General features: G+C 35.4%; 2 protein-coding genes across 3 annotated transcripts in view; one reads left to right on the forward strand and one right to left on the reverse strand.

Moving 5' to 3' along the window:
• LOC119835307 (echinoderm microtubule-associated protein-like CG42247) overlaps nucleotides 1–12,174 on the forward strand; it is a 28,327-nt gene extending 16,153 nt beyond the window's left edge. For both annotated transcript variants that reach the window (XM_038360056.1, XM_038360057.1), the window contains exons 7-19: nucleotides 564–713; nucleotides 1,967–2,138; nucleotides 2,905–3,000; nucleotides 4,741–4,878; nucleotides 5,331–5,462; nucleotides 5,808–5,936; nucleotides 6,124–6,252; nucleotides 6,681–6,809; nucleotides 7,305–7,467; nucleotides 7,569–7,751; nucleotides 8,070–8,165; nucleotides 8,694–8,808; nucleotides 9,220–12,174. In XM_038360056.1, the coding sequence (XP_038215984.1) occupies nucleotides 564–713; nucleotides 1,967–2,138; nucleotides 2,905–3,000; nucleotides 4,741–4,878; nucleotides 5,331–5,462; nucleotides 5,808–5,936; nucleotides 6,124–6,252; nucleotides 6,681–6,809; nucleotides 7,305–7,467; nucleotides 7,569–7,751; nucleotides 8,070–8,165; nucleotides 8,694–8,808; nucleotides 9,220–9,373 (1,786 nt within the window). In that variant the 3' untranslated portion in view covers nucleotides 9,374–12,174. The remainder of the gene's footprint in view (nucleotides 1–563; nucleotides 714–1,966; nucleotides 2,139–2,904; nucleotides 3,001–4,740; nucleotides 4,879–5,330; nucleotides 5,463–5,807; nucleotides 5,937–6,123; nucleotides 6,253–6,680; nucleotides 6,810–7,304; nucleotides 7,468–7,568; nucleotides 7,752–8,069; nucleotides 8,166–8,693; nucleotides 8,809–9,219) is intronic.
• Nucleotides 12,175–15,109: 2,935 nt separating this feature from the next.
• Nucleotides 15,110–15,905, reverse strand: part of LOC119834875 (cubilin homolog) — a 4,524-nt gene continuing 3,728 nt past the window's right edge. Inside the window, exon 3 of the mRNA XM_038359392.1 lies at nucleotides 15,110–15,120. Coding sequence (XP_038215320.1) covers nucleotides 15,110–15,120 — 11 coding nt within the window. The remainder of the gene's footprint in view (nucleotides 15,121–15,905) is intronic.

Here is a 15,905-nt window from a genome sequence, read left to right on the forward strand (position 1 = left end):
GTACTCTCTCATAAAGGACTTCGGACGTCTTAGGAAACATAATACAAATTTTAATAAAAGGTAAAATTTCTATATTAAACGGACATGTTGTGACATCTGATACGTGACTAATAGTTACGATCTATTACATTATAATATTGTCGGATATTAATTGAGTCTTAATATTCCGATGAATGAATAATTGTCATTTAAGATACAGATGTCGTTTTTTATAACTTTTCGAAACTCATTTAACTATCAAATTCTATAAAATGTCGAATCAGCCTGTGCCTTGGTGTTAAATCGATGATTATTCAACGTTCGGCCCAACTACCCTCACTTTGTTAATAGTCTTTGTGACTGGCTGTGATTTGCTACCAACCGACTAAATAAATTAGGCAGTTGTGTACCGCAGTACCTTCTTGTAACGATCAAATTGATATCAAACACATGATCTTTTGATTTCTACATAATAAATTAAAAGTTAAGAAAATCACACGACAATATTTAAACATCACGTGTTAGCGAGTTCGCGCGACGTCAAGGAAATGTCCGATTATTTAACTAAATTATATTACATTTAGGTACGGATACCGAGGGGCGGACTCCCGAAAGAACTTGTGGGTGCTTCCCACTGGTGAGCTGCTGTACTATGTGGCCGCGGTAGCCGTCATGTACGACCGTGATGAGGACTCACAGCGGCACTACATTGGACACACTGAAGATATACTGTGGTAAGATTTGGACTGTTATCCTGTTCTTTTTACTCCTTATTCCTGTTCACCTTCCACTCGCTTTAATATATATCACTACATAGTATAGAACAAAGTCGCTCTCTCTGTACCTATGTCCCTATGTATGCAAAAATTTATGATTTTGATGGGGTTTTTTAATAGATAGTGAGGAAGGTTTATATGTATAATAACATGTATTAATCTACTCCGAATTTAACGCGTGCGAAGCCGCAGGCAAAAGCTTGTAAATAATAAATAGGATCGCTTCTTCCAGTAGTAATGTAAGATGAAAATACTCTTCTCCTATCTAGTTTGTTTGTTTATCATTTATGTCAATGGTTAACCCACTGTTTTATATATTTTATATATTGTATGTGGTTAACGAGCGAAGTGTGAGCGTAGAACCGATGGATCCTGGGTTCGATGCCCGGTGGGGATGCATAAAAAATGCCTTAGTCTGGCAGGACACAGAAGTCTGTATCCTACTTGTCCATTAAAGAAAATTGATCAGTGATACATAATAAAACATAATTTATATCGGTATAAGATCAATGATATATAATAATATATAACATACGCCTCCTAATTACCGCAATCTCAAATTCTCTCCTTATAATATACTAACATTTTTTATACCTTTTCTTTATTCTTATTAGAACAGTCTGTAAGTAGCACTGATGACTCTTTTCTAGTCTTTCGATTGTATTAACCACTTAGGGAGAATCTGGTGCCTGTCTACTCAAGCAAGTTCTCTTGAGCTTAGCCTAAAACGGGTGTCACTTGCCCATTTTAGGAACTAAGTTCCTTATCGCGCGTTCCGAAAGGGGATTTGACGGAAAAAATTAAGGCCAAAAGTTATAACGACACTTTTTGTTATAGTTGTAAGCCGTGCAGCGTTCGCGTGTTTCTTTGTCTCTCTCTCTCTCACAGAAAGCAAACCCATTAATTTCGTTTCGTCTCTATTTCGCATTGAACAGTGTGGTTGCAAGAACTTCTTTCGTGATACCATTTTTATTATTGTAACTTAGCCCATAAATTCTACATCTACGAATCTATCGAATATTATAAAACTAAAGAGTTTGTTTGTTTGATTGAACACGCTAGTCTCAGGAACTACTGGTCCGTTTTGAAAAATAGTTTCAGTTTTAGATAGCCCATTTATTGAGGAAGGCTTTAGGCTATATCTGTACCTTGGGCGATGACGGGGCGGACCGCTAGTAAATAAATAAAATAAAAAAAAATTCCACGCTCAGTATGGAACTGCACCCGTCGCGCGAGCTCGTCGCGAGCGGGCAGCGCGCGGGGCGCGGACGGCGCGCGCAGGCGCACGTGCGCATCTGGAGCACGGACACGCTGCAGACGCTGCACGTGTTCGGCATGGCCGAGTTCGAGGCTGGGGTCGCTGCTGTCGCGTTTTCACAGCTCGTAAGTCGTTCCGTGTTACTAATGAAATAGGACTGCTGGCATTTTTTAAGCCGTCTATTCAGAGGGACTATGAAGAATATAAAATAACAAATTTCAACTTATTTATATTTTTTCTCAATTCATTTGTGAACAGTTAACATCGATATCTAGCGGTTCTAAATCTAATAAACCAATAATTATAGTTAAAAAGAAGCTAAAAAACACGCTTTAATGATAAATAAGTTGTCTCACTTGCTTTTAAATAGAGTACTTAATCGTAAGGAAATTATTTGATCCTGGCGACCTTATCAGGATAATAAGGTAAATTCAAGAAATTACCAGGTGACCCGGCAAACGCTGTGCTGCCTTACTGTTATCATTTAAGGGTTTAAAAAATAAATGTTGGCCGATTTTCAGACCTAGCCGATATTCACACAAAATTTCATGAGTTTTGGTCCAGCGGTTTCGGAGAAGTATGGTAATTAAAATTGTGACACGAGAATTTTATATATATAGAGGTTGTATTAGTAACTGATTAATGAAATGTGTACATTTTTTTAAATTAAATCTGTATTAAAAAAAAGTGCATCAAAATCTAGTCTGAAGGAGTCGAACAAAAAACATTAAACCATTCAGATGTTCTCCAATAATAAGTGATGTAACCCATCTTTTTAACTGTACATAATATATCATAAAAGAGATTTACTTTTATGTCTTTCGTAATTATGTGGGAACTTTGATTTATTGTGTTTTACCCTTCAAATGTATACAATTGCTTTCCTTTCAGAACGGAGGCAGTTACGTTATGGCGGTAGACAGTGGGAGGGAGAGCATTCTGTCTGTATGGCAGTGGCAGTGGGGGCACCTGCTTGGAAAGGTTGCTGTAAGTGTTCACAATAAAAGACATATTAAATCCAATGTACAAATAATCGTGCCCAAATTGCACATCAAACATTACAACAAAGTTCAATGCTTTATATACAAGTATATAATATATTCATTTAATCGAACACACAAAGGAAGCGCTTCAATAAACACTCACAAAACATCCAGGAAAAATTTTTACACATAGCACGTCATAATTATAACTCAATAATCTGAGCTGCAGAGATGTATTATCTCAAATACAATGTTGGAAATTTTATCATTTCACTTGCAGATACATTCGCAACCAAATGATAAGCGACATATGCCCATTAAAATGATATCCAATATACCATTATGATAATATGAGCCTATTTTTTATGATATTATGAAATCACAACATTGCGTCCTGTTCAATAGAAAAGGTTACAATAACCAAACAATAAACAAATTCAATAGGCGATAAATTCAATAATCTAATGGTGTATTTACACATTTGTGCGAATGGCGAAGCGAATAACGAACACTCATATGTTAACTGCACTCGCTTGTCACATTGGGACACGCGTTTTGTTCGTGAATACGTGCGTGATACCCACTAACTGGCGACGATACTCGTATACGAATGTAGCGAACGTTTGGTCGAATGTTTCAACCGACGAGGCGTAAAGTGAACATGACTTTGTAAAAGCACCACAACACCCCGAAATTTCTATTAAAACTCTATGATTTATTCCCAAATGCATAATACACGTAGTGACGTGATCAAAAACCTTGTAAGTCTCAAGGTTCACTATAAACTTAGATTGAGTGTACGATTGTCGCCATGCTATGCACTTTCGTTTGATCACGTGATGTGTCATGAACCTACAGACGAGATATTATATTACAGTTTTGTGTTCAGTTTAATAGGAAATGTCTAGGTAGAAATTACTTAAGATATAAATACTATTAAACTATTTAGACCAAATTATGAAAGCTACATACCGCCCGTCGCGGCTCCAGATCAAATATTCCTATTTTATCCTAAGGGAACATTAAATCGGGATAAAACTATCCTATCAACCTAGCCAGCTCATACCCTGTCTTTATACCAAATTTCATCAAAATCCGTTCAGTAGTTTCAGAGTGGCGGACAAATATGTAATAAAATAAACTTTCACATTTGTATAATATTTGATACTTCAACATCTGTACCTCAATATCAATAGACATTTATAATAATAATATAAAGTTGCATAGGTTGTTTGTTTGTGTATTGTCCATTCAAAAATTATTTTACCGTTGGATATGCACGCGAGACGAGAACCGCTAGTAAAATTAATAAGGGAATTGGAACATTATTGCATGGAATATATATGTATTAATGTACTTTTGGAATTGCCATTGTATACATGTTACACAATCCTTAGCATGCTAATCCAGTATTGATAAAACTTATTATGATACGATAAGTATAAACAACAAATGCGACAGTACTGCACAAGTATCTTAACATATTTCAAACAATAAAAATGGCAATTTGATAATGAAACAAAGAGAAAGATTTGTCACGCGACGACTCGACGACTGACCTCTTTCTGTATTGAATTTATTGGAAACATTCGAAAAAAAAGTTGAAATAGTAATGGAATAAAAAAAGTTTAGTGAAATGAATATCTATAAGCATGAATACGTGAAAATATATTAAAATTGAGTATATAAACTTTAATTTTTATCAGCTATTATGGCATAAAATTAAAGTAAAGTGAATTTGCAGACACTTCAAGAAGAGCTGACGGGAGCTGCGTTCCATCCTCTTGATGATAACTTACTGATCACCCACGGTAAAGGACACCTCGCCTTCTGGAATCGGCGCAAGGATGGATTCTTTGAACGGACTGATATTATAAAACCTGTGAGCATATATATACATAAACGTTAACACATAAATAAATATGTAGTAATGACTGCCAATTTTATTAGAACAGATTGTTTCCCAATTATATAAATCTAAATACAACATAAGCCTTTCATGGCGCAGGAACCTAGGGGTTTTCTGTGACTAACCTACCAGTACCTATTCCAATGTGGGAAAATTATAGAGCCTACTAGCCACGGTATGTTTACGCGTGTCGGTCCTAATCTTGACTATAAAACAAACGCAAACTTTCGCAAATTTTCTTCATGGACATAATCTGACAGTAATGTCCATATTTTTATTAGAACCTCCAGTATCAATAGCACTATTATCTATATTGTATCTAAATTAAGCACATAGATAGGTATATAATTAGTGTAAGTTGCATTTTCCTTATCAATTATTCTTTTTGAGTGTTTATTTACAAACGTTTAATTGAACACCGTTAGCCGTCTCGGACGCACGTGACCGCACTTCAATTCGAACAAGATGGCGACGTGGTCACAGCTGACAGCGACGGCTTCATAACTATTTACAGCGTAGACAGCGACGGAGCTTACTTCGTTCGCATGGAATTTGAGGTGAATAAATTTACTTATCAATGATAGAACATATTAATTATAAAATAAAAGACACAAAGTAATATTAAAAGGTAATATTATACTTAAAGAAATTAGAGATTTTTTAGCGGATTGTAAACGCGATTTATTCATTATATTATTAACTCGACATTTCGAACACTTTACAGCGAGCGTGGTCACGGGGAGACTGACCCGGTCAATGAATAAATCCCGTTTAAAATCCGTTAAAAAGTCTTTAATTGTGCGAATGTATAATACTCGCGTAAAATACTACGTAATTACTTGTTAATCTTGCCTTTACTAACGTCATTTTGATTAAATAACTATTGATTGTTTATATTTTAGGCTCACATAAAAGGAATCAGTTCATTGGTAATGCTATCTGAAGGTACTTTGATATCCGGTGGAGAAAGAGACCGAAAGATCGCAGCGTGGGATTCATTGCAAAACTATAAGAGAATAACAGAGACAAAGGTATGTAGCTTATTATAGCATTGCTTCACAACACAAATAAATAATTTGTGACAAAATAACTTTTCTATAAGAAGTTTTCTTTGAGGAAATTATTACATAAATTTATGATTTTATGTTGTACATGTTTATTGGCTGTTTTTATAAGTACTAATGCTGTTTTTAAAGTATTCTAATGTCGGTTTTCTAGCTACCTGACTCAGCGGGAGGTGTTCGTACCATCTACCCCCAGCGGCCGGGCAGAAATGACGGTAACCTCTACGTAGGGACCACGAGGAACAATATCATGGAGGGATCTTTGCAAAGACGGTTTAACCAAGTAAGCTACGCGTGCGTTAAATTTTAATCACAATAAATTGAATTTTCAATTAATTGCAATGAACGAAATAATAATGATTTATTTTTTTTTTAATCGAGCATTATGAAAATTATGTTAATTTGACTGCAGGAATTGCGTTTTACTTTTGATTGACATTATCATTTACTAGCTGCGCCCCGCGGTTTTACCAGCGTAAGTCCGTATCCCGTAGAAATATCGGGATTAAAAGCCTTGCCTATATGTTATTCCAGTTGTCCAGATGTCTACGTACCAAATTTCATTGCAATCGGTACAGTAGTTTTGCATGAAAGAGTAACAAACACACAAACATCCTTACAAACTTTCGTATTTATAATATTAGTAGGATACATTGCACTCCAAACAGTACAAGACGTACATATCACCGCAAATAATGTGAAATGTTTTAGGTGGTATTCGGTCATTACAAATCACTAATGGGCGTAGCGGTTCATCCGGATGATGAAATGTTTGCGACTGCCGGCCACGACAAGAACATCGCGCTGTGGAAGGGACATAAGCTTATTTTTGCTACACAGGTAATTAATGGAATATTACGCTAATATGATGTGTATTTCTGTTTGTTTGTTTGTGAGCGCTTATGTCAGGACAATAAGGATCGCAATAAAATATTTTTTCAACGTTGTATATGTACCTGTAGCATACTGCTACTGGGGGAGCCGCAGGCCCATATCTTTTTCCTTTATTCCTCTCGTCAATCCTCTCCTAATCCCTTTCCAATTTGAAGTCGGCAATCCATTTGAAGAGGCGTAAGGTCTGCAATACACCTTACACTCTCCAAATGTTCATGGGCGGCAGAAGCGCTTACGATCAGGCGAACCACCAGCTCCATTGCTGATTATGACATTAAAAGAACCTGATGCCTCAGTATTTTATACTGTATTCGTAATACGTAGCTCAAAATCAAGCTCAAACATTTATTTATTCAATTAGATTTCCTATAGAAGCACTTTTGAATCGTCATATAATAGGCGCAAAGCCGGGCCGCTAACAGGCGATACTCGTATGTGCAGGTGGGCTACGAATGCGTGTCGCTGAGCTGGCACCCGGGCGGCGGCGCGCTGGCGGCGGGCAGCGCGGAGGGGCACCTGGTCGTGCACAACGCGGACGCGGGCGCGCCCGTGTGCACCGTGCGCGTGTGCGGCTCGCCGCTTAGCTGCTTGCAGTATAACACCGGTGGGTATAACGCCTGCGCAGACATAGCGTCGGGAACGACGTATTTGAAGGTAATGATTTTTTTTTTTAATTGTTTAAAATAATTATTTTATTCATTCTAGCCGGCGATGTACTAGCGATAGGTTCACAAAACGGCAGTATCTACCTGTTTCGCGTGTCCCGAGACGGTTTTTCATACAAAAAATGGAATAAAATACGCGGCGCTCAGCCGCTCGTGCAACTCGATTGGAGTCTAGATGGCAACTACTTGCAAACGGTTACTGCCGACTATGACCTAGCATTTTGTAAGTACCCACATTTGCGAATAATAAAAAAAATAATTGAACTTGTGTCGATTTTGGCTAATTGGACAAACATTGATGAAAAACTATTTTCAAGAAGATATTATATGATTTTTATTTATGATCTCTTGACTTAATTAGTTTGAAACGGACTTATTTTTTATTATAATTGTTATAGTTAATAGAAAAGAAAAGTCATATTTATGTTACTTGTGTTACATTGAATATTAAATACAATATGACATAGCGAGTACCTACTACCATAGTATTATGTTATCTGTGCTACCACTAATGTATTAACAATTTCTTAAAATATTTTAGGGGATATAAAAGCTTTGTCACCAGAAAAAAGTCCCATGGCAATGAAAGATGTCAAGTGGTCTACTTATAATTCGACCATTGGCTTCCTTGTATCAGGTAACTTACTCTTCGAATAATTTAAATTCAAAGATATCTCCCTATAAGTTAACTAACTTCTTAAAAAAGATTTTGGTTTGAGAAAAAAATCACCGTTTATCGTATTGTTTTTATTGTATGCTGATATTTGTCTTTTCCTGACAAGACTACTAGTTTTTTCTTGTTTTTTTTCGATTCGGTGAAATAATATTCATCTATTTTCCTCAAAACTTTATTTATTAATTTATTAAAACACTTTATTGTGCTGCCAACAAAATACAAAAACAAAAACCAACCTTATGCTTAGACAAATAGAAAGATACAGTGCAGAAGGCAGCCTTATCGCTTATACTTTAACTCTAGTTGGGTCACAAAAAAACACAATAAAACAAAAATTGAGAGGACTGATGGCTGCGATAGGCAGAAGCCTCTAATGTACATGGCCAATTACTTTCCCAGTCGAAAATTTAGGCAATTACATAGAAATAAAATTATGGAGTACATCAATCGATACATCGATCTTCTCTTCATCGATAAATTCTCTTACAGGAATGTGGAACAACCGATTCTATCCAATGACTTCGTTAATAACTACCTCAAGTCGTTCCGCAGCACATGATCTTCTCATAAGCGGAGACTCCGATGGATATCTTCGATTATTCAGGTGCATATTTTGTTACATAATGTTATTTATTTGTAAGTATATTGCGTCTTAACTGCTAAACCGATTTGCATCATTTCATATTATAAAGAAATAATGTATCGTGAAATCAAAGCTTGAGAGGTAAAGCAAGAATGGTTTCGATGATCATACAGTTCTATTCAGAGTCAAAATAAAAATTACTAGTGGTCCGCCCCGGCTTCGCCCGTGGTACATATGAAGCCTATAGCCTTCCTCAATAAATGGGCTATCTAGAAGAATTTTTCAAATCGGACCAGTATTTCATGAGATAAGTTCGTTCAAACAAATAAACTCTTCAGCTATATAACATTAGTATAGATATGTTAGTGCGAGTGTGTTTCCAAAGAACAGTAAACAAAGGGAGGAAGAATCTATTTATTAATTTCACACCAGATACCCGTGCGCCAGTCCGAAGGCGGAGTACAACGAGGTAAAAGTATATTCCGGGGCGGTGTTCGCCGCGCGGTTCCTCTTCAACGACCGCTGCGTGGTCTCCTCCGGGGGCTCGGACGCCGCGCTCATGCTGTGGGAGCTGGCGGACGACTAGCGGCGGCGCGCGCGGGCCCCGCCGGCCGCGCCCGCCGTGCTCCTCGCCCCCCCCACGCCGAGCCCCTCGCCGCCCGCTCCCTTCCACGTGCTCGATATGGATGAACTAGATTGAAGACCATTGCGGCACAATACGTCGTGTATCAGGTTCGATACGATACGATGCGGATTTGGTTGTTTTCCGCAATCTCGTCTCGATTTTCACTCTCCGTTGCGTACTCGATTGTTATGTGAATTCTCGATACGTAATCGATGAAATGTTGATGAAGCGATTACGTGCGAAGCAGGTCAGATATAGCGTTGTCGCGTTCGATGTTCTAGAATATTCTAGAATGGCAGTCGTTGAAAATTCCGTTGTCCCGACGTGTCATTATCAATTCGGTTGATATTCGATATTTATGTGGATAAATGCAGTTTGGAAGGAATTTGTTATAGCAATGACTCTGCGTTAGATGTTCTAGAAAATACTAGAACGATGCTAGTTCAGAATTCCGCTATTTGACTGTTACATCAGCAATTTGTTCATACTTGTACTATCGCTATACAACTAATCAATGCCATTTTTCTAACGACATCTTTCTCGAATTTGGGAAAATATGATAGAAGGATGTCGGTTTTGTGATATATTCCGAAGCGGTTTCAGACTTAGAAGAATGGTGCAAATTAATAGAAATGTGAAACAACACCTTTTCACACAGTTTGACAATTTTTAATATGCATGTTTGTTGTGAACTCAGTTTTTGAAACAAAGAAGACGACAAGAAAGGAAATTTTTTATACCTTTCGAAATTTAGAATTGTTCGTTAAAAAAAACCTGGTGTATGACAACAAATGAACTTTTTAACAGTTTAACCTAAATATATATAAATAGTACTGTGAAAGATTGAGCATAAAATTATCTAATTATTATAGATTCCATACGAATCTTCTCAAATCCAAAATATGTTCATAGATGCAATTAATTTATAGCTAGATCAATCAATACGTCTAAGCTTTAATCCATTATAATGACGCAATGTTATCAGAGCCCAACTGTCAGATTTTAATCAATGGTGTTTTAAATATTTTGTCAATCCTGTTTTTAATGGCCGATAAAAAATATAAAAAAAAACTCGAACGGTGATGAACACTGCTACTTTTAATACAAACAAATTAATGTAAAGAACGATTAAATTAAATAAATAAATCAGTAATTAAAACGTATCTAGCGTTTACAGTCCAAATGTAAATGAAGTCTTTCAAATAATTTTTAGCTTGAAAGAAAACAATTAAAAAAAAATAACTGCAGTATATCTTGAATCGCCGATAGAAGAAAAACATGGTAACCTAGAAATAGACGAATCTCCCAGGTTTACACTAACGTGCTTTCTAACACTACCGCTTATAGATTGAAACGAACAAAAGATATTGCTCATTTTGATTTTCAAAATAAACACGTGAAATGTCTCAATACACTGCCATTGTTAAATCGTAACACAATATCTTATCTTCAGAATCTTCATAAACGAGATGTAAAGGAAACATTGTTTCTATTAATTCTGTATATTTAATGGCAAGTCCAGAGGTATAAAAAAAAATATCTTTCAAAGCGTATGCTTTTAGTAACTATTGTAATACGTACCAAAGATGGGTGCATGTTATATATCTCATCTACTTTTACATAAAGGTTAAAATTGTAATAAATTTTTAATCTAGATATAGGGAAAAGCTTAATTGCATTTATTATCTGCACAAAGAAGACGTAGACATGCTTGTTGCAAATGCAAAATGTGTAAAGTTATTTGGAAACGTGGCAGGTCCACATTAGACGTAAATTGTTTTTCACTTCAAACACTTTATACGATCACTTTAGTGATTTAATTACACTTTACTGTAATACGTATGTAAAATTCTATGTACGATATATCATTGCGTTATTGTTATAAATGTATCATTACCGCATGGATAGCCATAACTACTAGACTACAGAGGACCCAGATATATCCAAAATAAATTTGAATAATATTAATTGACGGATAACGGATATAACGGATGTCATATCCGTTATCAATTTACAGCTTATTATTACTTCCTTATAATATAATCTCGATTAAACATATTGCATATGACTTTATTTCAATGTATTCTTTTATTGGTATCTTTATTAATTACTTGAGAAAGATATTACACAAAATAGACTATCAGGATTTTTCTTTTTGATTCCTGTTAACATCAAGGGTAAATATGATGGAACCGCATTCCATCTACAGGAAACATTCTATGACGAGCTATAAACAAAACAATCTGCAGATGGATTCTGTTTTATCTATATAAGACTATTCTTATATCATTATTATGTCCCCTTACTTTCTGTGCCTATAAATGCTGTCTGTTGTCGGTTCACCTTCATTAAAACAATATTTTAAGGCCTGAAACTATAAGTTATTATTCTGTCCAGTAACACGGAGTGTTGTTTGCACATGCTATGGTGGCTATTGACGTAACTGGTCTGGTTGGATGAGCCATGATGACCTTCTATTATTGAGAGTATTATAAAAAGTTCCACAATACTATTTCAAGTCTAAGCCGAATCAGTATGCGGAAAATATATTAAAGACTATTATAAATAAATGTTCATTTTAGTATTAATTACTAGTCATTAGAGTTATTGTCAGAAAGAGTTGTGATTGAGAAAGTTTTATCACCTACATTACATAATGGCATACTTTTACAAAACGATGAATGTTAATTCTTGATTATTGTTGTACCTATTACAAATTCTTTGTAACGTGGCTACCTATTTCTGAAATTCATTTTGTCTCGGTTCCGCAACTATTTCATTTTTTCGTTAGTCGAACAAACGAGTCGTACTACATAACGTTTTTTGGATTTTCCAAATTTCTATTTATTAAATATGTATTATTCTATGTGTTCCGAAACTATCGATACTTTTATCCAACATTCCAAGAAATTACGGAGTTTTATCCATCAGCAAACACGCTTTTTTCAGCATATACTGAAATCGACGTGGAGAAAATATAAGAAATGCTAGTTTTTTGATGAAAATTGTTTTGCGGAAACATGGTTATGAATCGGACTATAGTCTGGTCAATAATAGCCTTTATATATATTTGCAGTAGATGAAATTAAATCGGCCTCTTATTCCGAAGTGTGTTAGGCTAACCGAATGAATACTCACAATTCTATATTGTAATTTTAATAGTATATTTTCTGCATCCAACAAAATTTTAATATATATCATGATATATTGGCATCCAAGATTCTATTATTGAAAATATAATGTTAACGGTTATTAAAAAAGAAATATTGTTCGTCAAAGGTTTGTTATAAGAATGTTTTTATTGCAAATAAAATTCATATAAAGTAAGACGGTAGTATTATTTCATATATTATTTAAAGCCCAACTAATTAGGATGCTTTATTTTGATCTACGATTATTAAACATACTTCTGCAGATAGGTTATATGCTCAGAGTTCAAAAAAAATGACTCCATTTTTATTTAGGGTTTTGAAAACCATCCAGGGCTCAATTCAATTAACAAATAATGGACATGGAATATCGGATGTATGTCTTTGAAAATTTCCTCCTATTTAGAGGATGTTTTTCATTTAATTCCCAGTATTCATCATCAACCTATATTTGTTTTGGGGTTATGGTCCTCGAGGTAGCAATAAATAATAATAATAAAAATTCTCTATTGTGCACAAAAAAATTACAAAACAATTTAGTACACATAAAGCACAGGAGGTTGAGGTACAAATGGCGGTCTTATCGCTATTGAGCGATTATGCCAGACAAAGCTTAGGAAAAACTATGTAAGTAAGAGAGTAGGCGTCGTTCAAAACGGAATTTTCAGAACAAATAAATGAAATAAAAAAAAAAGAGACAAATACCTATAAAAATAGCATACATAAAATTCGTGACCAATTCATTTGGGTTTGTTCATTCCGCTGGCGGCTTGAGAATAGGACAGTTGTACCAGGGATGTTCGTAAAAAAATTATTTATTTCATCCTGTTTGAAAAATTTTCAGATTATAATAATATCACTATCTTGAAGCCACTTAAAATCAGCTGATTATACGAGCGACATCATTGTATATGCTATAGATAATTGATAGATATATTGCTGCGCCCCGCGGTTTCACCCGCGCAAGTCTGTAGGAATATCGGGATAAAAAAAAACCTTGCCTATGTTATTCGAGTTGTCTAGCCATCTACGTACAAAATTTCATTGCAATCGGTTCATAAGTTATAATATAAGTAGGATAGGACCGATAGATTAAGCACGTTTATAGCACTCATCATGAAGAATTTAAAAAAGGCCGCTTCACCATATCGTCTATTATAGTTTTTTTCATTAGAACTTTTTGTATGTGGTAGTCGAGCACGCTTCGGCACGAATTGGGTCAGCTCGCACCAGGGAAGTACCACACCCCCACAGAAGACCGGCGTGAAATAGCATTCTGCTGTGTTTCGTTCGGTGAGTGGGGGAGCCGGAGGCCCATATCCTTTTCCTTACCCTTCCCAGTCCTTTCCTTTATTCCTATCGCCAATCCATTCTTAATCCCTTCCCAAAAAGTCGGCAATCCATTTGTAGAGGCGTAAGGTCTGCAAAGGTCCTTTTGCCTCTACAAATGTTCATGGGCGGTGGTAGCGCTTACCATCAGGCGTCCCACCAGCTCCATTGCCGACTGTAACATAAAAAAAAAAACTACTTTCATATGATCGAAAAGTTAATTACAATGCCGGTCGAAGACAGGGCTCATTATTTATATCTTAGTATTTATTTTTATCTAGGTAAGTGCGAGTCGGGTGCGTTCATATGCATCTTTTTGGCCAGCCGAAGCCGCGCGGGTCAAGCAGTATGTAATTAATCAAGGTATCATCAGGAGTAGCCTGCGGATTATGGTCAGCGAGGGAAGCAGGGAACGGAAAGTAATATTTACGTACATTAGTTACCTATACGCTTAAATGTTTATCAACTACTGGCTTTCCACCCGCGGCTTCGCCTGCGTGGAATTCGGTTATATCGCGCGACATGGTAAGGATTAGCCTATAGGTTTTCCCAAGGTCTGGACTATTTGTCAAAATTGCTTAAGTGGTTTAGGTGTGAAAGAATCTTACATGATTTAATATTTCAACCCCTTCTTAACTTTTTTTCGCAATAAAAAGTATCCTATGTCCTTTTCCAAGTTCAGTTCTATCATCATACCAATTTTCATCAAAAACAGTTCAGTGGTTTAGGCGTGAAAGCGTAATAGACAGACAGACAGACAGAGTTACTTTCGCATTTATAATATTATACTAGCTGCACCCGGCAAACGCTGTTCTGCCTTACTCTTATCATTTAGGGGTATGAAAAATAGATGTTGGCCGATTCTCATAGGTACCGGATAAGCACAAAAAATTTCATCAAGATCGGTCAAGCCGTTTCGGAGGAGTATGGCAACGAAAACTGTGACACGAGAATTTTATATATTAGATTTATTTATTTATTAATAATGAATTTCCAACAAAGGACACAGTTTACATTTTCGAAAAGCCTGCCACATTCATAGATTACTGCACCTTCAATTACACGAAATTACAACATTCACGTTAACGTCAAGTGTGATAGAAAAAAAAATAATATTAAAGAATTAACAAAACAAAAACTTGGTGTGACGCATTAGTTAAAATTAAAATTACATAATACAAATTGAAAATTAATTACCAATTTACATATTAAGTAGGGATTATTTTGCACCTGCCGGGCATAATCCGATTCCTATTGTGGATATAACTATAACTTTTTAATTGCTTGAATATGATTAGGAAACATATGATGAGATTTGATATCTTTAATGTGTTTAAGAAATGTATAGGAAAATGTATTTGACACGTAGATGACATATTATAATAAAACAAATAATAATCTAGATAATTTATTCAGCATCACTTAGTAATTGACAATTATGATGATAACATAACAGTGTTTATGGTTGCTAGATCTAATTGAAACAGTTTGATTTTAACAAATACATACAGTAAAAAAAACTTTAAAATACGCTTTAATGACACGCTGTAAACTATACGTAAGTGTATTATTTAATCCTGTCGATACTTTAAATTATTTTATAGTTACCGATAATAATACAAAGTATGAATTGATTCTGTCCGAGTGGATGAGTCAGTAGGTCAAAAACTAGTGTAGTGACATGCAAATAAACTTATTCTAAATGAGGACATAATCTTACAAACAACATAACATATCATACTACAACTGGGACGCTGATGATGATTAAACATTTTTCAGTACTTTGGATTAAATGATCAGATATAAATTAAAGTGAAAACAATTTCTACCAAACCCATTAAACTGCGCATTATACAATACCTATGAAATCCGCCACCCATCCAGTCCCACCATTATTCATAGTAGTAGTAAATATAACTTTTACATAATTATCTGGGCTAGTATAGTCAGCGGGAGTTTCTTCACAAAACGTGGATACTATGTTTCCATTTCTATCAACTATACTTACATAATTT

This window comes from Zerene cesonia, chromosome 20 (assembly GCF_012273895.1).
Source record: "Zerene cesonia ecotype Mississippi chromosome 20, Zerene_cesonia_1.1, whole genome shotgun sequence".
Classification (NCBI taxonomy): domain Eukaryota; kingdom Metazoa; phylum Arthropoda; class Insecta; order Lepidoptera; family Pieridae; genus Zerene; species Zerene cesonia.